Source organism: Oreochromis aureus, linkage group 11 (genome assembly GCF_013358895.1).
Source record: "Oreochromis aureus strain Israel breed Guangdong linkage group 11, ZZ_aureus, whole genome shotgun sequence".
Taxonomy (NCBI): Eukaryota; Metazoa; Chordata; class Actinopteri; order Cichliformes; family Cichlidae; genus Oreochromis; species Oreochromis aureus.
In genome coordinates, this window is record NC_052952.1 from 14,173,419 (window position 1) to 14,196,707 (window position 23,289).

Here is a 23,289-nt window from a genome sequence, read left to right on the forward strand (position 1 = left end):
CCTGCCTGACCCTCCAAAATAACTTGCAGCCTGATACAGAAACAGACGGCAGATGTTTGCTGAACAGATTAGCTCCTCAAACACAGTGTAAGTCTGATTTTTTTTTAAAAAGCGATTGGAGGTTTTTGTCAGTTTGGAAACACTTCGACTGCAGACACTGATCAATATCAAGCGCTGACCCATGTGATAGACATGATGCCAGTCTCGTTTTTTCAACATCTGCACAGCTGATTTTTCTGCATTTCTATATTTAGCCAAAGATATTGTTTCTGTTTTATCAGTATCAAGTTTGGCATTTAAAACCTGAACTCAAAGACACTTTTTAAAAGGTCATTTTATATCCTCTAGAATCTTCTTTGTCTTTGAATACTCCTGACGCAAAATATTGTCTCCATTAATATCTTATTGCAAGTGATGGAATCATACACAAACAGGAGTGATTTAAATCAAAATGTGATGACGGATGGTGGCCTTATGCAAGCTGATGTGTGTGATCCGCCACACCTACAGTCCTAATTAAGCATCTATGCATTAAACTCTTTCTGTTACTTTTTTTTCTTCAAACTCTTTGGCTTGTTTCATCATCAGTACTTAATTAATGATGGAATTACAGAGAAATACAAATGCATGGTGTCACAGAGCTCAGCCAGGTTTGTCCAAGTTTATCGTTGACATTGACTGCCTGCAACACACTGTGCAACACTGCGTGACCTCAGGTGAACCCCAGTAGCCTGATCATGACTGGAACATATTTTGAGTGCAGCTGAAACTAATTAAAGATTAATTGCCATGTGACTCAACTGATGAGAGGAACATGTAGCAGAAAGCCAGTAGTTTTACCACTATACCCAGGTATTCTTGGGATACTGCAGACAAACATTTCGGGGGTTATAAAGCACTACAAAATCTGCAGTTTCCATTATCTTAAGTTGACATTAGAGGCTTAAATGACCAGGGCATCTGGTGTAAAATCTGTGCCAGATCAGATGTGCAGGTACATCCACTGTACCTGTCATTTAAGTTAAAAACTATTCTTGCTGGGTGCTGTTATTGGGTGCTGCATAGGTCTGGGTTTGAGTGTGCCCCAAACCATTTCCTACATGTCCTTCTCCCCAGCCTCTTCCAGCCAAATGCCAAAAATGCATCTTCAAAAAAGAAAACTAACTTTTCTCATGTTACAGTGCAGATCTGGTAAGATTCATTCAATTTGTGATTCATTACAGACTAGAAGGCAGGAAAACCATTTTTCCATAATAAAATATATTAAGTTATTATGGGGAAAAAATGGTTATATAAGTCATATTAAATAAACCTATTCCAAATAAAGAACAGGGAACAAGGGTGATGTGCAGAACTGAAGTAACTACAGAGGGATAAAGTTGATGAGCTGTAACATGAAGCCATGGGAAAGAGTTGCTGAAGCTCGGTTGAGAAGGCGAGGTGAGCAGCAGTATGGGTTCATGCCGAGAAAGAGCACTACAGATGTGTGTTGATGCAGAAATATATGGAAGGTCTGAAGGAGCTTCACTTTGGACATAGAGAAAGCAAATGATAGGGTGCTAAGAGAGGAACTGTGGCACTGCACGATGAAGTCAGGAGTGGCAGAGAAATATGTGAGGGTGGTGCAGGACATGTATTAGGACTGTGGTGGAACAGAGACCGGAGAAGTGGTTGTATGCTCTGCAGAGAAGAGGAATGAAAATCAGTTGAAGTGAGAGAGAATGCATGTGTGTGAATGAGAGGGAGACAGGTGGAAAGGTGAAGAAATAAGGAGTAGTTCGCGAAGGTGGATGAGTTTAAATATGTAAGATCAACAGTCCAAGGTAACTGGGAGTGCACAAGAGAGGTGAAGAAGAGAATGCAGGCAGGGTGGAAAGGTTGGAGACGAGTGTCAGGGATGATTTGTGACAGAATGACAGCAGCATTAGTGAAAGGGAAGGTTTGTGACACCTGCTTTGATGCATGGTTTGGTGACAGTAGCTGAAGATGTTAAGATTTTCAGCCAGAGCAACCAGGTAGGACAGAATTAGAAACGAGTACATCAGAGAGACATCTCAGGTTGGCATTTTGGAGACAAAGTTAGACACAAGGCTGAGATAGTTTAGACATGCACAGAGGAGGGGTAGTGGATACACTAGACCAGGGGTGTCCAACTCCAGGCCTCAAGGACCGGTGTCCTGAAGGTTTTAGATGTGTCCTTGATCCAACACAGCTGATTTAAATGGCTAAATTACCTCCTCAACATGTCTTGAAGTTCTCCAAAGGCCTGGTAATGAAGTAGTCATTCGATTCAGGTGTGTTGACCCAGGGTGATATCTAAAACCTGCAGGACACCGGCCCTTGAGGCCTGGAGTTGGACACCCCTGCACTAGACAAAGGCTGTTGAAGCTGTCTAAACTGTCCAAGCTTTAATTGTTTAATTGCTTCAGTTGAATAGAGGTGCAATAACAATGTTTTTTTAACTTATGAATTAGGTCATTAAAAACCATTCTTAGCTGATCCATATGTACCTCTGGGCATGCACCATGTTATAGAAATAGAAATATCCTTTATCTATACTTCAGACTGATTCTGCAAGCAGTGCAATGTTACCTATAAGCTCAGCTCTTTTCTTTTACAACGTGATGCATGTCCTGAAAACCTTACAATACCATTACTGTTCATGAGGCTCAAGGCGTTTTCTCCTCCTGCACTTCATACTCACCTGAGGTTTTTCACTTTCCATTCTGCAGACATTTTAAGATAACTTTATCAGTCTGATCATCTTTACACCTGCAACATGCGTGAAACACTGTGTCATAAAAACCAGCCTCAGTTGTGCAACGCCTCAGTGTTCAGTCGCATGCATTAGCAGTCAAAAGTTGGACAGACTGGAAAAAAAACACATTCTTAAAACTGTTTTTGTTAAGGAACAAAAATCAGTGTGTTATGTTTGTGTAAATGGGTCCGATTTCCAAATTCCTACTAGGATAAAATTAATCGATCTGAACAAATCATCCGGTTCTGGGTAAAGTCTGCTCTGGTTTGTTAGCAGTCACACCATAAACACCAGACATATGGAGTGAGGGTTGAATAACCTCGCTTTCACTCCAGGAATGCCGGCGTATTCCTGACTGTCAGACTTCATTGGTGCTTGCTGTTACATAACTCTGTGACTGTGTCAAGGCTGGAGGTTGACCTTGGCTTCAAATGTCTGTGCTGTCATGGGCCTCAGACTCACCGTGCTGGAAAATGATCTTAGCTATGTGTTTGTAACAAATACTACAACTCATCAGAGACTTGTTGGGTGGTCTGAAATAATCCAAGGCAATATCTAAACTCAATATTTTATGGTAGTTTAAGAACTGACTGTATTTTTCCGAGAAGCTACTTGCTCAGCACAACACTTATTGTTGCAGAAGCATTGATACCACAAGGCCTACTAGTCAGGCAAAACTTTATTTATACAGCAATTCACTTAGTTCCTTCCACTACACCCTCTCTTCACCCCACCAGCCCCACCTGGATATTAAAAATCTCAACAATCTCAGCAGCCCTCTGGTCGTCGGGCAGACTGTTCCACAAACACTGAGCAGAATAACTAAAAGTAAGGAGTTTTACTTATCTGCTGCTATCAATGGGCTAGTGCACTAAGTGCATTTATCATATAAATCACGTACAAATTATAATGATTCATATGAACTGTTTTGCCAGAACTCTATGACTAATGTATTCTTTACAAAAAGGGAGGTATATCTAGCCTTTTGACTGATTTATAAATGAATCCTTACATTACTATATGGCTAAATTAATAACCTTGCAGTCTTTCCTTAAATAGCCTAATATCGCCTTTATACATAGTCTTAAGATGTGTCACTACGCCAATTTATAAGGGATTACACGATGTCTTCTTATGAGAGTCTGTAACTATGCTCCAGTAACCTGGTGACAGTTGCCGAGTCAGGTAAGACGGAGGTACTTTGCTCATAACGAGACCTTCGGTTAATTACAATAAAACACTGATAAAAGAGACTTTGGCTCTTGTTGAGCTGAGAGACTCCCCGAGCGGCAGACGTGAAGACCAGATCTCTGCGGCTGGACCTGCGCATCCACTTGTTGAGTAAACAGCAGTTCACGGGGCTCGCTCTATTTAAAGCGACAACAACATGGCACACGGACTAGTCAGACGAGAGTCAGTGGAAACGGAGATGCACAGGTCCGAGGACAAGGGGAAGAACTTCGTTCACACCAAGAAGAGGGGCTACGATGTGACGCGAAACCCCCACCTGAACAAGGTGAGCGCTCGTGCCCCGCGCGCGAGCTTTCAGTTTGTTTGAATGAACAAGCTTGACAAGTTAGCTGATGCCTTCGGGGGCTGCGGGAAATATTACACCCTAAATACAGCTGGAAAGTTTATTCTCAAATATCGATATGAATGGGGCCAGGAAACACGGCAACTTATTATCATTATTATTATTATTATTATCATTTTATTGTAGCAGGGGTGTAGCTGCTCAAAAGTGATTAGGTACAAGCCCACGACGACTTTTTGGTATTGAGTAACCAAACTGCTAATGTAATGTTTTACACCTAGCTTAACTGTTTGCTACAACTCGTGTGTCGTTGTTATTTTACTACAAAAGCTCCAATGTATTTGAGATATGTGGTATTTATTTAGTCATATAACAATCTTCGTGAAGTGACAGGACCCATGGCCGAGCCATAGAGGAGCAAGTGAAAGTAACAGCAGCTAGGCTCTTTAGGTATCAGCTTTAGACGCGGTTATATTTAGATTTAAAGAGACCAAAGGCTTCGCTTACACGGAGAGCCTGGCCTTTTGTTATACTGCCCTGTCACATATCGCTCTACCCGGACAGCGATGGCGGGATATTGCATATGTAAGAGTGACTCAGCTCATCCCATTTACTGTAACACTAAAGCGTGATTCAGCATATAGTCACAGAAGCTGACACCATGTAACAAGACATCATGTTGAAAGCTTTTTTTTTTTCTTCTTTGTTTTAAAGTAAAATGAGGAACAGAAAGCTGTTGGAAGTTGCTTACTCTTGCAATAATTTGTGCTGAGTTGCTTCCTTTCAGGTTATGAGAAAAAGGGATGACTTTGCATGTTATAGTTTGGAAAAACATACCTAACACAAGCCTTGTGACCACCCTTTCGCTGTATCATTATTAGGATGTACTTGTGTCCATTCCTCCCATAAACGCACAGTAAACAATGAGGGTCTGGCAGCTTTTGAGCCTTTCCAGTGTTTTCTCCCTGTGTGTGTGTGGTGAGATGGGGCCCCAGAGGTCAGGCTGTGATGACAGGATCTCTGTCCATGGTGCTGACTGACCTTCACAATGACTGGATGAATTCGGGTTCGTCCTTATGTTAAGTGTGCCCCACAACCACTTGACCTTTTTCAGGCTAATTTTAGAACGTTCCTGCTGTCTATTTTTTCCCTCTGACCTGTTTTTTCTGGCCTCCAGTAGCCGTATATGTCTCACTCTTGGAAAATATCTGAAAATATTCAAAACAGTTTGCCTATCTGAAGTTGACATCTGGGCTGTTCAGATTTATTCGACCAGAATTACAGATACAATATACAAAATACACACTGAAACTATGAACACTGCCTGTTTTCTAAATACAAGCTGCTCCGGGCTGATAAACGTTGCAGTTGGTTTACTGCAGATGAAGGAGTTGCCAGCCTGGCAACTGATAAGTGAGATAGTGGAGGTCAAACAGGCCAGTGTGTGTGTGTGTGGTTGTGTGAAGCGAGGGGTGGAGAAATGGTGGCTGCACAGAGGCCTGTTTGTTAGGCAGGTTAATCACTCCACTGCTGATAGCACCTCACGCTGCATGTCAACCCTGTGTGTGTGTGTTCAAGTGTGTATAGAGTGGCTGGGCAAAATGATTTGTGTATACACAATTGCAATATGACTAATAAGAATAAATCATGGCACCTTTTGTAATGTGGGTGTGTCCAGCGAGACTCATAAAGGCCATCCTTTGTTGTGCAGTGGTTGTGAGCTTTGAAATAAAGACACAGATTGATCATGTTAGTCTTCCTTTATAAAAGTCCTGTTTGTATATATGTAACCCTGACTGATCTTCACATGAATGTCAAACAGTGTTTGATAAAATAAACCAGACTGCTGCAGAGTGAACAGGCACCCTTTGTGTCATTTTATGCAGTGTCATGCTTAGTATGAAATCTATTCGACTGCAGTAAATATACTGACATCCTCTTTGTGACAGTGAGTTATTGGGTTTATGGGAAATGCAGTGTTGCACTGCTTAATTATAGATCACTTTACCTGCTAAAGGAATTGAAAGAGACAGTGTAAGGTAAAGAACAGGAATGCCAAACTCATTTACTTTGGGCTACAATGTCCAGCCCACATAGATCTTAAGTGTGCTGGACCAGTGAAACTCCCCTTTCTGTCAGTGTAAATAAGCATCACTGCAGATTTAATTCTTGATATATTTAAAAACAAGATCAATTTTAACATTACATCTTAGTTTTTATGCATGATAAAGAAATGATGCTGTAGTAAAAGAAAGAAATCTTTGTGCACCACAATTTTGGCATAAATTGTAAGAAATAAATGTGTAAAATTATAGGTCATTGCAAAGGATGTCCTGTAATTATAAAATGGATAATATTTGTGAATTGACAGAATATGTGCTTTAAAAAAACAAAACAAAACTGTAAACTCATTGATAAAAAATCATAAATTTCTACAGTAAATTAGCTGATTTCAAAGCAAAAACACCATGAAGGGTGAGGGTGGAAATCTTCAGCTTGAGGCTTGATAAAAAGGTGTCACTAATCTCTGAGTGATGTCACAGTGGCTACTTTCATCTCATATGAATGAAATAGTGACTTGAGGTATATTGAGATGTATATTTCTGTCGACTGATGTGAAAAAAATTGTCATGAAAAGATTTTTCCCATATTGCCCAGTCTTGCATTATAGTTTTGATACATAAAGCTACTCAAGCAGGAAGTGGACACCAAATTTAACAGCGAAACAAAATTAAAAAGTATTGGTTCCACCAATGAGTCAACCCCTAGTCTCCACGTTACCTCCTCAAGTGAACTTTGCAAGCAGTTTAAAATGTAATATAAGTCATAATCTTTACATCTATACAAGAAAATACATGACCCAATGAAGCTGTTATGAATTGTATGAATTGTAGGGGAAAATGGCTTTTGAAACATATTTTTGGAGAAAGTCACCAAGCGACCAGACCCACCCACCTCCTCTCACCAGTTTCCTGCTTGATACTGTCAAATACAAGCCTAAAAGTCAAAAATACAACTTCAGGAGAAATTAAAGTTATAGCTTCCTTCACAAACAGACGACGGGGACTGCCAGGATAGCTCCTGAGTGGCAACTTTGGTGCTGCCACTGTTGGATGACATGCTGTCTGCCTGCTTTACCAACTAGGCATCAAATATTAACATCAGTCCTGGCAGCAATCAACTTGACCAGGGTGAGTCTTGGTTCAGAAATGCTGATTAAATCAGTGGCTCACAAAGCAAACTCTGTTAATACCACAGACATATTGAGGAGATCTGGTGCTGCATTCAAATTGTCAGCCAATTCATTCAAAAAAGTTTCCACGAAATAAAAAACAATGTCAGCCATATTTCCACAGGTTTCCTAACAACTTCAGCCAGCTCTTCCTTATATCCCAGATATTATTGTACAGAAAGAATAAAACCTTAATGTGTGAAGTGTCCCTGTGTTTTAAATATACTCCTTCTTACAGTACTACTTCTATGTACTACTAATATATTACTTCTTACAACCATTACGTGTCCATTTCAAGTTCTGCACTGTTTCTCAGGGCATCATTATTACCAACAACATCTGAACATCCCGTTTCATTTTCTCTTGCAAAAATTTGAATTTTATTGGTTGAATTTCTCAGAGAACTAATTTGAAATCGTGTGTGTGTGTGTGTGTGTGTGTGTGTGTGTGTGTTTTAACCCTTTCTTTATAGTAAGAGGACTGTCATAGAGACCATTGTGGATGCCTGGCCCTGTGTTTAAAGCTGACCCAGTAAACTGTTTGCTCATGACTCAGTTTACACATGTGGGCCCTAAATGGTCCCAGTGTAGGGGATGGATCGTAAAGAAGGCTGTCTGTCACTTAGCTTGTGGCACTAGTTTGTCTCTTTAAATAAAGGATATGCAAAAAGTTAGACCTTAAACATAGAAATCCAGACTAAAGTAACACAGAAACACACTTGTCTCCACTTTAAAATAATTTCTCTCTCACACTCTTTGCCTACTGCCCCTTTTCTTCTTCTTTCTGCACTCTTTCTTCGCAGTGGTGTCAAGGAGGAATGTAACAAGCACCCCAGTCCTTTGTTCTTTATTTTACTAGATGGCTTTTCATCTCATTTTAAAGTTAGCCATCCCAAATGAGCTCACAGTTTGTGGCGTTATATTGTTTTGGAAGAAAGAATTAATAAGATTCATTATGTGAACACAAAACTTTCAGAAGCAAGCATTGGCAGAGCCTGCTGTCACTGTACTCAGCACAAACGTTTTCTCAGAGAGAACTATTTCGAATAAAGTAAACGTTTCAGTTATAAAATGTTCTTTGCTTGGTGGTTTGGGGGGAAGATAGGACACAAATGCTCCCATACATCATGGTTATAATTTTGGTTAATCTTAATTGGTGTTTGTATGAGGTCAAAGTAACCTTCCCATCAGCTGTCTAACGTTAACCCAAACACACAAATGCTCAGGTTAGAGTAATATCAGAAAAAAAAATGATGCAGACAGCTAAACTTTTCTCAGTGCTGTACATGACCCAGGGGTCGAGGAAATTGGAGGAAAAGGTAGGAAATGACTGTTAAAGCGTGTTAGTGGCCATACACAGGTGTGCTTCTGTGGCTAAGGCAGTGGCACCTTGTTGCCCTCCTCCTGATTTGAGCAAGCCCTGGGGATGAGGTGTGTTTACCTCCCACAGCTGGCCTGCTTCACCCCTAACAGGAGCCAGTCACTGCACAACCTGTTAATTGATGCTGAGGGACGTAGCGCTGAAAGCAGCCTGTCCTCACATCGGCGGGCTTCGATTTCCTTTTAATCTCTCCATACATGCACGTAAGCCTGCGCAGCTGATGTATGGACATACAAACACACACACGCACAAACACGGCTTCACCTTACTTCATGGTTAATGTGCTCTCTCCAGAGGTGGAACCGGATATTATAGGTGTGTTTTGTGTGCGCGCACCACGCAATAATGAGATGAAGTGGGGTGCGAGAGGTAGAAAGGGTCCTCTGTGGCGGTGAAGAGAGTGCTGGCCTCGCTCCACAGAAGTTCTCTGTCTCTCTGCTTGAACACACTTAAATGAGGCATCTGTGTGAATCTCAGGCGCTCAGTGCGTCTCTCTGTGACGCTGGTTCCGTCTTCTGCTGCCTCAAAAAAAAAAAAACAACCCAAAAAACACAACAACAACAACTACATCCTTAAAAATGCTCTTAGCGCCTAATCAGGGACGCTGTTCCTAACAGATGCTCATTCACGGGATCTGTCTTTACCTTGTCTGCATAAAAAACATCAACCTTAGCAATAGCAGACTCACAAAGACTTGCATTGAAATACAGTAAGCTTCTAAGAGAGAAATTGTGCGCTAAACTTGACGTAAACCTACACTGATCCCCTCGATTAAACAATAATGTTTTGTTTGTTACGTTCATTAAGATCACTAACATTCTGCATCATTTGAGCCCATGAATACTGAGCAAAATGGAAAGTCCATGTTCAGTAGCACTTTAGGTGGATGCCTCATTTGCAACCACAGCCTCCACATATAATGTTGCAAGATGGCCGCTTAGATGAAAGACTGACATTTAGAAGCCCTGTTTTTGGCGAGCAGCAAACAACAGTCTATCTGATTGGGCAGTGAAGATGTCCTGGTATGCCAAAATGGCAACTTTCCTGATAACCCTCAAGCAACTGGAAGTCATTAAGCTCTCATGTTAGATTTTCTCCCATTTGGCTGTTACTGTCGGTTCAGCAAAAGATTTTGTTTTTTCCTTCGCCGGGTTTGCATTTTTCTCAAACTGAGATGTAAATAAATTTAGCAACTAACGAACAAATGGCAACAAATAAAAACTGCCTTTAATTCGGAAGTGGGAATATTGCTGCTGTTGTCTGGTTCTAAATCCTCTCCTTTGGGTATTTGTCTTGTGCTTTGGTGTTTGTTCCATTTGAAACATAATGAGCTCCAGCCGCTCTGCATCTATATCAAAACCTGATGAGGTTTTCATAAGCCTGCGCGCCTCTAACTGAGTTATGTCACAGTTCCTTAAAAGAAAACACAGTGATGACATGGCAGTGATTTTAGCCAGTGGAGTCTGGAACTTTGATGGCTGCTGATTCACCATGCCAGTGAGACACGAGGACAGAGTTTGTTTTCTGCACCGTCACGACTTGGAAAAGTTTCATGCTGACAGTTTGCTGTTTTGGGGAAGCATTAGTGTAATGCTTTGTTTGTGCTGCTAGCCAAGGTTCCCATGGACCTTGGGAATTTTTGTGCATTTATCATTACCATAGCTTTCTAGCACCCTCCTATTGTAGAATCAACATTTCACATCCTAGGGGAAATCCTTGAGTGTTTGTGATGATAGTGCATTAGGTTTAAATTAGAGCATTTCATAAGGATCTCTTGATGGAAGCAGGAATGAACAAGGAACACTTACTGTGTTGCCAAATTCTGACAAATGTTAAGTTTTTGCACCATGAGAAGTTCAGAAGTATGGGAATTGCACTGTTTTGCTTCTGTGGATGAGGAAAATGATGGCACCCAGAGTCAAAGATATAAATAAAAGACAAATAAAGACAGCAATGTTTTCCTAGAATGAAGATGAAGAACTCTTAGCATCATTTGATTTTTAATCTAGTACTTTGTATGGTTTGAGGATAGACAGACACAGGATAAATAACTATGTTCTTATTGGTTGCTTGATTGCTTTAATAGTTTCGTTGATGATAATAATACCACCAAAACAAAAATCTCATAAGCCACAGCTGTAATTTTAGCACTAATTAGCAAATGTTAGCATGCTTAAAAGTGAAACTAAGCAAAATGGTAAATAAGCTGATGTTAGTGTTTAGCTCAAGCTAAAGTGTTTTAGACGGCAGAATAAGCTACTAGCTGGGCTGTCTCAGGCTTGTTTCTGCATTTTGTAAGACCCAGAGTTAATCTTAACTAAGCTTCCTCTAACCATACACGGTATATTAAAGATGGACATAGCTACTGGTTTGCAAAGTCCTCTTCTGAGGTATCCAGATTAGCATCATAGCTATCATAACTGTCTTTGCTTCTCATATTTTTTTCATTTTAATCCTGATCGTATTGTGTGTGAGAAAGTTTTTTGCATCAGTTTGTGTGTGTGTGTGTGTGTGTGTGTGTGTGTGAGGGGGGTGTTACAAGCTGTTTAGTGGCTGTCTGTGGTTAAACTAGGGATGATGTTGTCAGTCAGATTACAGGCCTAAGCAGTGAAAACAGTACAAGAGTTTCAGTGCTAAACTCCATAGAGCGCAGCTACACTTGTTAATGCGCTTCACTATGCGGATGTGTGTGTGACATGCATGTGTGTGAGTCGTCCCAGGTGTGGCCAGGTGTTTAAGGTCACATCACGGGTGAACAGACATTCCTCTGATAGACTGGAGTGGATCGGGCAGCGAGAGAGAAAGTGGACCCTCGTTTCCCCTCCAGTGATCACCCCGCTAACCTGAGCTTTACACACTCGCACGCACACATGTGTGCACACGCAGAGGCGAACACACATGTCTACGCTGTGTTGTTAACCTGCTGCACCATGAGTGCTTTTATCAGTGTTTTCTCCAGGGCTGGCTCAAATAAACTTCGTGTAACATGATCAGACTGTCAGTTCAACTGTATGCACGCACACACATACACTTCTCGTGTGTGTTTAACAGCAAGTCCTTCCAACTAGCTGTCCACTTCAGCTCACTTTTGTGTGTGTGAATGGGGGTTTTTTTGGGGGGGGGGGGGGTCCTCATTCACATCAGTGCAACGGAGAAGCCATTAGCTTGTCCCAGACAGAAAGAGGGAGACTGTCTGAGCCTCATCACCTTCCTATGAAGCTCATCCCAAGCATCCCTCCTCTTTCCTCGTTTTCCCCTCCCCTCCTCCTCAATGCTGCTTTTGTCTGTTATGTTAGAGCGCTGGAGGTCTTGTCATGACTTAACAAAGATGCATCAGAATTTAAGAGTAGTGTTTGGTTTCAGTGTTCTGCAGCTTGTGAGTGTATGACCATTATGTGCAAATGTTTTTTCCAGAGACAGAAGAGATGGCTATCATTATGACTGATGCCATGCAGACTGACAGGCTCTGTGATGTTGCAGCTTCATGAAAAAGGAGGTGCTTGGTTTTAATGCCCTTCAATCAATAGGGTAAAGGCCTGGTCACGCCTGCAGATAGAGCGGTGAAATTGAGCAGCAAAGTCAGTTGATTCCAAAGGAATTGCTGACTTCACTCAGCAATCAGTGGGATTCCTCACAAGGGTAAATCCCTTCATACACCGAACAAACTTGATGACACATAAAGATTACACAAACTTTATGAGTAATTGTGAAATTTATGTGAATTTTTAAAAATGTATTCCACCTTTGATAAAAAAAACTATTACATTTTTTTAAATGAAAAGACATGTCTTACCTCTGACCATGATATATATGACCCAACATTTTGTAGCTATATCAGTGTTTTTATAGTAAAGAGAGAGGTTAATTACTTTTAGATTTTTAAAATTTACTGGAGCAATAGATTCACAGGCGATACATTGGGAAAATATCATTGGGTCAATAAATAGACCTGACATTAAATAAAGAGGACAAATATATGTGACACAGTGACTCACCCAGAGTATACCTTTCTTGTATTTATGACTGCTTTAATAGACAGTTCACAATCTGCTTTTAAAATATATTTGTTCTTCCTTCTGGGTATTGACGGCAGAATTAGATAGTTATTTTAGGACAGACTCTGAAATTGGATTGGCCGTCTGTGGGAGATTTCCTGTTCCATTAAGACAGGTCAGCCATCGGACTCTTCACTGAGACATCTGTCTTATTTGTGTTTTCCTGTCTGCATTAATCAGCTTGAGGGTATTACTTGCTTTTTGTGGCAGAAAACAAACAGTACAAATGAGGTTTCATAACAGGAGAGTGGCAACACTTGCAGAGTTGCACATTGCTGTCAAGGCTCATGTTGTCACCCAAACGTGTCCGATGAACGCTGCAGTACTAGCTGAAAGTGAACATTTGGACCACAGAGCTGATTTTCTTAAGGGCCTTGGGCATTTTTCCAGGAACTCTCAGGCTCCTAAGGGACCTGGGCTCTGCAGCATGAAAAGGGTTGTCTCAAGGGAACTGGATGTGTTTAAGGAACTCTGCATGTCTGCTGCCTCCACCCACTTTAAGGCTGCCCTCCTTAGGTCAACAGCGGCTCCGCTTTCAAGGCTGTTTGACCAACATGTCTCTGCATTGGCAAGTTGGCACCTCCTGATTTAAGGAACCCTGCGTTTGCATATTTGCTCGAGCTGGAGGATTTAAGACGACCTTGTTGATCAGTCTCAGAACTCAGGGTTGCTAGGCGGAGTATGTGACCCATGAAAGTAAGGAGTGACTCAGAGCTCAGAGTTTGTCTGCAGATTTGGACAAGAAAAATATACTGCTTTACTCCATTTTTAAAAGCTGTATAATACAGCCCGGTGAAGCCAGTGGAAATAAAAATTAAATTAAAATTGAAATACCCAAGGAACCACAAGTAAGCCAGCAGTCTAAAAGGGCAGGGCTGACAGTGTACTATGGGGATTTTAAGTTTTCTGAAAGAGTCTGAAAACCTGCATTCTCTTTAGTAGGTGACTCCTTAGTGGGTGACTCCCGTGGTTGCTGAAATACTTCCAGTTGTATAGTTTTTTCCTTCTTACTAGTAATTTTATTTGAGCACATAAAACCCATACCCAGTGCAAAGTTGCCATTAGCCTGCCATTGTGCTTTAGATTAAGGTTTTGATGTTAAATAATGCAACAATTGTTATACATTTTATATTAAAATAAATAAAAAATCGTCTTGGCAGTCATCATGGTTCTATGGGTTTCATTGTGATTTTTACCAAGCACATAACAAACAATCCAATTCCAGCTTATGTTAACAATTTAAGAACATTGTCACATAATAAACTTCTGGTTGTGTAGTGAGGACTCCACCTGTGTCCATTAATTCCTCAGTTTTTTCTCAGTCTGCTTTTTCCTCATTGCTTTTCTTTGACAGTATTATTAACAACATGTGGCTAAAATGTTGATAGAGAAATCGCTAGTTAGCTTTCTGATGGATGCGTTTGAGCCTCTGAACAAAGTTTGACTGCTAATGAGCAGATCTGATTAGGTACACATGCACGCCTGACATGGCACATTTGCTGCAAGGTATTTTTTAGGAAAAGCTTAGTCAGGCTGTAAGATCCTGAGAGGAGACGGCTGGGAGCTGATGTGTGCGTTTTGTCTTCCTCCTGAGAGGAAAGGATGGATTTAAAGGGCTTTATTCAGAGGGTAATCCTCTTGAACTCTGCCATGGCTTCCAGTTTAGCAGGAAACAGATGGGGGTATCTGGCCTTTGCTTAGAAACTCAAAAGGTAAAGAAACCTGGTAATGCTCTCTCTACCTTCGCACTGAATACAGACATTCAAAAGTGAGAGCTTAGATGGGCATAAAAATGACACTGCAGTCATTAATTTTGGACATTCGCATCTACAACATCAGGTGTTAAAGGTAGTATTTGTTCAAGTCACTGCTCAGCTTTATAAGGCATTGTACAGTCTTTATTTTCACACACTTGCTGCTATGCTCTACAAGTTATGAACTGTCCTTTTGTGTGTTTTATGTGATGTCCATCACCTACACATTGCTGCAGATTATCCTGCGGCTTTGATGGAACATGGACAAATAGTGGATGTAAATTTTAGACATGAGCTATAAATTCTAACCATAGCAAAATATGGATAATACCAGCTGACAGGGAAAGTAGAGATTTATAAGATACTTTACTTTTAAACCCAGTCCCACATTTATCTAAACAGATGTGTATTTTATGTATGTTAAAAAAAGACATTATTGTGTCATACAGGTAGGTCCAAGGGTATTTGGACAATGAAATTTCTTATTTTTTGTAATTTTGGGTCTGTACGCCACCACAGCGGATTTTAGATTAAGCAGTGACAGAAGTGCAGACTTTCATCTTTAATGCAAATGGTTTACAAAAAATTTTACAGTTATTTTTATATATAGTTCCACATTTTCAGAGGCTCAAAAGTAATTGAACAAACTAACATAATTTTATGAATAATTGTTGTTTTTAATGATTAGATAGAAACCCTTTACATTTGTTCTGGACTTTTGCCTGAAGTCTAGCTCCCATCACCAAATGCTTTCTTCCCTTGAGTAGCTCTGCAAGCCTTCCCTGCAGTCACCTTCAGTTGCTGCTTGTTTGTTGGTCTCACTGTCCTCAGTTTTATCTTCAGCTGAAAGTCCTGCTCTGTGGGGTGCTGGTTACTAGTAACCGGGTGCTGTCCAAACAGTTTGGCAGCTTTTGGCTCAATCTGAGCAGATTGTACAAGTCTGTACACTTGTACACTTCAGAAAACTTCACATCATCAATAAACTAGTGGCCCAGTTCCTCTGGAAGCCATACGTACCCATGCCATAACACTGCCTCCCCCATGTTTGAAAGATGGTGTGGTATGCTTTAGATCATGAGCTGTTCCTCTCATTCTCCATACTTTTCTCTTCTCTGCTACAAAGTCATCATCGTTTCATTGATTTTTTTTTCCAGAGTTGTGCAGGTTGTATTAGAAATTTTTTTGGCTTTCCTGTTTCCAGTTGTGGTACAGGGGTCATATAGTTTGTTATTAAAGGTGTCTCTTGATTGTGGACAATGATACTTTTGCTTCCTTGAAAGTGTTCTTGATTTGGTTAGATGTTGTGAAGTTATTTTTCTGAACCATAGGAATAACTTTGTCATCATGCACTTCATCTTCTCTGGTTGTTCAGACCCTTTGGTGCTGCTGAGCGGATCAGTGCATTCCTTGTTTTTAACAATGTAGCAGACTGCTGATTTGAGTTTTTTTTTTAGGACCAACATCAACTATATTATGTATGTGATTTTTCAACCTGTAAGTTGTAGAAGCTGCCTGTTGTGATTGGGTCCATTCTGTATATTTTGTGGATATACATGGCTCACTGGTCTAGGGGTACAAGTGGTCCCGGGTTCAAATCCCAGACAAGCCTAGCTGAAACTGAGGTAAAATTCTACCTCTCTACCCTGAACAGCCATAGAAATAAAGATCCTGATAATGGTGTTGTTGGTTAATTAAACTGGGAAAGATAGAAAAAATCATACACAGAAACCAGAAACAATGAGCTAACTGAGTAAAGTGAGTCTGAATAAAATTTCTGAAATGTAGGAAATGTTACTTCATTTAAAAATAAAAAGGATTTCAACAATTAATTTTTGTGTATTTTGTGTATTATGTACAGATATAATGTAAAGTGTGCTCAATTTTTGTAAAATTAAAAAAAAAAAACAACAACGTACAAAACCAAAGAAAGTACCTTACATAAGCCTTATTATGTCCTCCAAAGGGATTATAAATATTTTGGTGCAGGTCCTATTGGTCTAGGGGTGTGATGAGCACCCCATGGAACAATCCTGTGTAGAGTCTGTGGGAAAAAAAACTCCACATTCCCCAGGCTGTCAAGTATTTTCACAGACACCCAAACAGGAAAAAAATGCAATGAGCAGCAGAAACATAAATGTTCTTTCTCTTCACTTTCATGTGGTCAACTTTATGGCACTTGGAGCAAACAATTGTGTTACTATGAAGTGCTCACATAGGATTGATTATGACTATTTGTAATGAAAGGAGGAAACCCCTAACACAATGTTCAACATACTCAAGGTACTTCTGGAGAGTTTTAGTATTTCCCTCACTATGCCAAGTTGACACATTTTACCTTTCGCTTTTCTTACATGGACTCAAATTCATGCACATGCACTCATTCATACATGCACACACATTCAAGCTTAAATTTCTGCAAGATTTTCCATCCATCAGTGTTACACCTGCAAGCACAAGGCAGAAGCCATAAATACACTTCCCATCTACACTCTGTGTACATTTATGACCATTTAAGAAACCCTTCACTTTTACTTTTCAGAGGGAGGAAACACTTTAGTGGTCCTCGGGGTGGCCTTTATAAAATGCAGGGAAAGACTGTTACACCTGCCATGTGCTTAACAGAAACCCACTCCTATTTATCAAAGACCACGGTCGGTCCAGTTAGCGTATAATTATCTGCCATGTGTGGAGTTCTGAAATGAACGAGTGAGCTTTAACTCCACACAGACATCTCTGACCTTTGCCATCACATTCCTGCCTCAGACTTTTTAACTGTCTCCCTGTCCTTTGTTTATTGAGACTAACAGTTTAGCTTAACTGAAGTAAATGTCTAACCACACAGGCTTTTGACGCACTGTGTACATTCTCCAAAATTTACAGGCATTTTAGTAGCTGTTTTTTTTCCCCCCTAAACCCAGTGAACATGTGCTAACCTTGTGTTTATGCTTTCCTTCATTTTCAGTGGATTCTTTGATTGAGTTTTTTTTTCTTTTGTTTTTCCGAAGCCACACAGGTAATTACAGCTCCACAGTCAGTCCACTGTCTGAAACAACTTGTTTTAGAGCTTTTTAAAACATACTTTTGGGGCAACGTCAGTCTTCTAATCCAGATTATTTTAAGAGGCATGTTTTAGAGACACATTTAAAACATGCTGCAGGTTTCTGGTATGTGCTGCTGCAAACATGGACGTATTGGAATTGAGTTAAATAGCAGCACAGACTTCCAGCAATCATCTGCCGCGCTTTGTTTTCTTTTTAGAACAGGCTACTTTCAGCCCTTTTCAGTTTTTGCTCGTGTGTGTTCTAGAAGGACTTTTTGTGTATTCACCCACAGCTGAAAATAGTCCTCAGCAAATAAGCATTTTTGTCCAGTTTGAGGGATGTGTAGTTAAAAATTCAGCCGGTTTCACAGATGCTTGTTAAAAATTGTTTCTTAAAAAGCAAACTGTAAAGTGCAGACAGTCATTTTTGAGGACATCTACCAAGGTTTAGTGAGGATCAGGGTGTGGCGTGGTTTTCAGACACAGCTTAGGTCACATTTCTCTAAGAGCAGGCCTTTGTTTCAGGATGGAAGGTTTTCTAATATTGCTGGTGTTTCCACTTGATTGCTGATGCTTATAGAATTTATATGGAAAAGGATGACTTCCCTGGCCATTTTGAACAATGGGTGCAGTGATGCAAGTAGCCTTGCTTCCTCAAAATCAGGAAAGGTATTCCTGTGAAGTGTGTTTCCAGTATCCAGCAGGTTTAGGTTTACACAGAGACCTACATCACTTTCCCTTTCTGAAACCCTAGACCATTTATATGCCAACTCCATATGGAGTTTAAATGATGATCATGCTCTGAAACAGACACACATGCACGCGCACACACACACACTGCTTGCTTTTTCTAAGACATGCATAGATAAGAAAGAGGAGTCAGATGGGAGGTAAGAGAGAAATTATGAGTGAGGAGGAGGAATGTTTCTAATATTTTTAAAGGAGCCTAGAGTTACAGGGAAAAGGTCATCAGTAGAGTATAAGGGGTCATTATTTGTGTTGGCCAAGAACCAGTCAGTGCTCTCCTCAGTCCAAATTTATGGCTGCTGTATGATTTGCAGTTAAAATGCACAGAGTGAGCAAGAACACACATGCATGCACACGGTGGCATGAATGAGTGCATTCATTTAGCCTTTCACTCCTTCTTTCTCTTTTCCTTCTCTTTCATCCCTCATCAATCACACACTTACGCACTTACAGTGATGTAAAATATACACAAGAACACATCACACACCTCTACAGTGCCCCACAGGTTGTTGGCCGTGCACTGCTAGATGCTAAAGACTGCACTATGAAAGGGTATTAACACCTGTTTTTGTTCCCTTTTTCCACCTACTTCCTTTCCAGCTCTAATATTTAAGATCAAAGCTACTGACTACTCTTGAAGTTATAGTGATTATTGCCATAAAGCTTGAAAAAAAGCTAAATCAGAGAAAGAATGCAGGGCTCACACATTATGTATATGTGTTAGTGAGCCTGCCTAATTTTTTAGCTTATTGTCTCCAGTGTAAGTACCATAGGGACAACAGCCAAAGCAAGATAACAGATTAACATTTAGCAAGATGTCTGCTGAAAATGATTGTAAACTATAGTTTTAGGTAACTTTCTTTCAAAATACAAAATATAGATACATTTTGTCATGTTCCTGGGTCTGTTGACCCAGCATTTTAAGCTTTATTTTATTGTAATGTTGATGTTTATGTTTAAGTTCATTAGGTTAGCTAAGTTCATTTGTTTATTAGATTCCTCTTGTGTTTTCTTCCCCTGTATTTAAGTTTCCCTCACCCTTTGTGTTTCATGCTGCGTGTCTTATGTTGTCAAGTTCGTGTTGTCATGTCTGCTTTCCTTTCTGTTTCCTGTTTTATTGTGAAAGTCCTTGTCCTATGTGCAGTGTGTCTAATTTTGCTTCCCCCTGTCTCGTTAGGTCTGATTTGTCCCAGCTGTGTTCCCACCTGTTCCCCATCCCCTCATTATCTCTCTGTGTACTTAAGTCCTCTGTCCTCCTTTGTTCAGCATCTGTTGTTGTTTGTGCTATGTTTCCATGCTCCCGGTAGCTTTGTATCTATGCTAAGGTTCATGTTTTGGGTTTCTCATGTTTAGTTTTAGTTTCGACAGTTTAGGTTATTGTTTATTCTCATCTTTGTTTGCCCCGTGTATTATTTTGTGTTTTCTATCAGCCATATTAAACGGCTTGCTTTTTGTTAATTCAAGTTTTGTTCCGCTTGTCTTGGTGTCTGCATTTTGGGCTCTTTTTCGTCACTCCATACAGTCTGCCTCCCACAGGCTGTGACAGAATGACTTGACCATGTTGGACCCAGCGGACATTTATTTCGGTGACTTTTTTGAATTTAAGGTTTGTGTTATGCAACTTCGCGGACTTTGGATTATTTCCTGTGCAGGGAACCAGGGGGAGGAGAAGGAGGCTATTCGGGCTCAGCTGACTCGGATAGCCACGGCTAACCCAAGGTTTTTGGATTTTTCGCCTGAGGATATAAAGAACTCTGAAACCCTAGACCATTTATATGCCAACTCCATATGGAGTTTAAATGATGATCATGCTCTAAAACAGACACAGATGCACGCGCACACACACTGCTTGCTTTTTCTAAGACATGCATAGATACGAAAGAGGAATTAGATGGGAGGTAAGAGAGAAATGATGAGTGAGGAGGAGGAATGTTTTTAATATTTTTAAAGGAGCCTAGAGTTTGGATTTTTATATCAAAATTAAGTTCTGTCCATGAAGAGAATAAAAAGGGCCTTCTATCAATGTCACACATACTCATTTTGCTGTACAAATTCTCACATGGGTGCTCTTAAGAGGGTCCTGGGTTTGAACCCACTGGCTGGCTGGGGTCCTTCTGTGTGGTGTTTGCATTTTCTCCCAATGCTTGCGTGTGTTCTATCCCATTTCCTCCCACAGCCCAAACACATGCATGGGTTAGGTTAACTGATGATTCTAAATTGGCTGTAAGTGTGAGTGTGAATGGTTGTCTGCCTCTCTGTGTTAGCCCTGCAATAGACTGGTGACCTGTCCAGGTTGTATCACGCCCTTTGCCCCATGACAGCCTAAGGATGCTTTTGCCACTAACAAGCAGAAGTTTGCCGAGTTCAGTTCTGCTTACAGCTCAGCTTATGATAAAATTTCTTTCTTTTTTCCTACGTGGCAGCAACAGAGAGAGGCTGAGCTGAGTGTGTCGGTGGTGGTTAGCTTTGCTGTTATATAACGATCCTGGTCGGCTGGCTGATCACAGACTTAAATAGCTGCGACTACTGGCCCATTACATCCAGTGAGCCAGTCACCCCACCAGCCAAACGCTGGCTGCCCCAGCAGTGTGCCTTTGACCTCATAAAACAGCAGCCATGCCCCCTACGTTCTTTTCTTTTCCCGCTCTTTTCCTTGTTTTTGTCACTTTTCCTTGTTTTTCTAATCTTTGGATTCTATCTGCTAATCCCAGCTATGATAACTGTGGGATAAATCTGTCATTCCACTGGGATATCCACTGTCTTACCCCCACCAGCTGTTTTCACAGCGTCTAGACATACATGCCGCTATTGATTAAACAAGAGGATGGCACGCTGCGCTGCTGGACAATGACGACGTCATGCGGTGTGGTTCTTCTCTTGTGGTGGGATTAAACTGACTCACTGCTCATGTTTTTGTGCCTCAAAACCGGGTCTTAGGACAGGTTTGAGTATGGTGTGTATGTTTGTGAAGTAGGTACAAAACCCTGTGCACATTGTCTCCACAAGCTGTACGATATGATGATTTTACTTAAATTTGCATTAAAAATCACTATTTCTTTATTGTGTGTGCGTGTGTGTGTGTGTGTGTGTGTGTGTGTGTGTGTGTGTGTGTGTGTGTGTGTTTATAAACACTGCAACCGTGATGGAGGAAAAGGAGGCGTATGACTAAGTCTTTCCTTCAGCTGTTAGCCAGAGTCTCCCCCGGTGCGGGTCACAGTCAGCCAACCGAATGAACTCATCAGGACGCTTCCCGTGATAGCAAGTTTCTAATTCAGTTTCAGCTGACTCTTGGTATTTACCAGTCTCCTGCATGTGTTTTGGAGTCTGAATGGGATTACTCTGCACGTCTGGGGCACATATTGTATTCAGGTTCAGGAAGATGTCTACGTGGGTATTTCTTAAGCTTCAAGGCAACTCCCAAAACCTTCCAGTCTTGCTTTTTTTTTATGCAAGGAAAAGAAACATTGTTTTTGGCTTAGCAGACACATTGACATAATTAACTAAGGTCCTACTTGCTACTGTAGGCTGCACATCTAACTGTAAGAGTCTAAGCTGCATTGTGGGGAGCACACGTGGCAGTAATGGAGGGGTAGAGTAGATGGCGCTGGTGGTGGTGTTTATGGGAACAACCTCAGCAGTCTTCTGTTCCTTGTTTGGTCAGCTGCAGCGAGATCGCTGGTCTGAGGAGCTCTGACATCACCAGCCGAAGTGAATCCAGATCCACTGGTCTATGGTGTAATAGCAGTGCGGGTGAACTTAACCGCTGTAGATGACTTTCTCACAGTCCCGTTTAATGTTACGCAAATGTTAACCCCCCTCTGCAGTTTTATTTCAGGTCTATTCAAAGTCAACTTTTGTATTGCCAGCCATTAAAAAGGGTGTCTCCTTTTTGCCAGGATGAAGTTTTTCTGCTCTTTGCTTTCCAAGTTGTGAAATATATCCTACCACTCTCGCCCACTCACTCACTAAAATGCTAACAGGGTTCAGGGAAGCAAACCATCCAGCCCAGAACTCTCTAAAAGAAGGAGTTCTATAAAGGAAACCAGACAAGTTATTGAATGCTTTTCTCGCATTAAAATAATAATTTAGAGAATTTTGAAAGTAGTCGATTTGATATTATTATGAGTAAATGCAAAATGCGTTTTTTTTAAAGTAATGATTTTGTTTATTACAGGACAAAAGCTATCCAAACCTACCTGACCCCTTTTTAAGTAATTGTAAGTAATTGTCCCCCTTGTGAAGTATTTAATTATTTCATTTTTTAGAAAGCTAAATTCAAATAGGATCAGTTAGGTTTGGATAGCTTTTTTCCCTTGATAAATAAAATCATCATTTAAAAACTGCATTTTGTGATCTTAACCATCTAAGTGTAACAAATAAGAAAGTTCGAAAGGGGCAAATACTTTTTAACAGCACTGTAGCCTCTGAGACAGCTGACTAGGAGACAGAGAGTCTTTTAAAAGGATTTAAAACTCTACTTTTCAATGACTTGTGGCAAATGAAATGTTATTGACATGTTTAAAATAGCTCCAGTATTTATTTTATTAACGGGTCAAACAGTGCCAAAACATCAAACCTTTGAGGATCCTGAATCCATGGAATTAAAAGATTACTTGATTCCCGGCCCTAGCCTCAGATTAGAGACTTACTGTACTTATGGCTTGCAAATCAAGCTTACTTTGACTCAGTTTTCTTTTAAAGACATGCATTAACACCTCATAAACCTCTTTGCTTTTATAGCTTTACAGTGTATATGATGTGGTTTACCTGTTATTATGTACAAACCCTT

At 40.6% G+C, this 23,289-nt stretch overlaps 1 protein-coding gene across 1 annotated transcript in view; it reads left to right on the forward strand.

Annotated features, from left to right (window-relative positions):
* Positions 1–3,914: 3,914 nt before the first annotated feature.
* Positions 3,915–23,289, forward strand: part of me1 (malic enzyme 1, NADP(+)-dependent, cytosolic) — a 79,145-nt gene continuing 59,770 nt past the window's right edge. The window contains 1 exon segment of the mRNA XM_031740295.2: positions 3,915–4,274. Within this exon segment, the coding sequence (XP_031596155.2) occupies positions 4,146–4,274 (129 nt within the window). The 5' untranslated portion in view covers positions 3,915–4,145.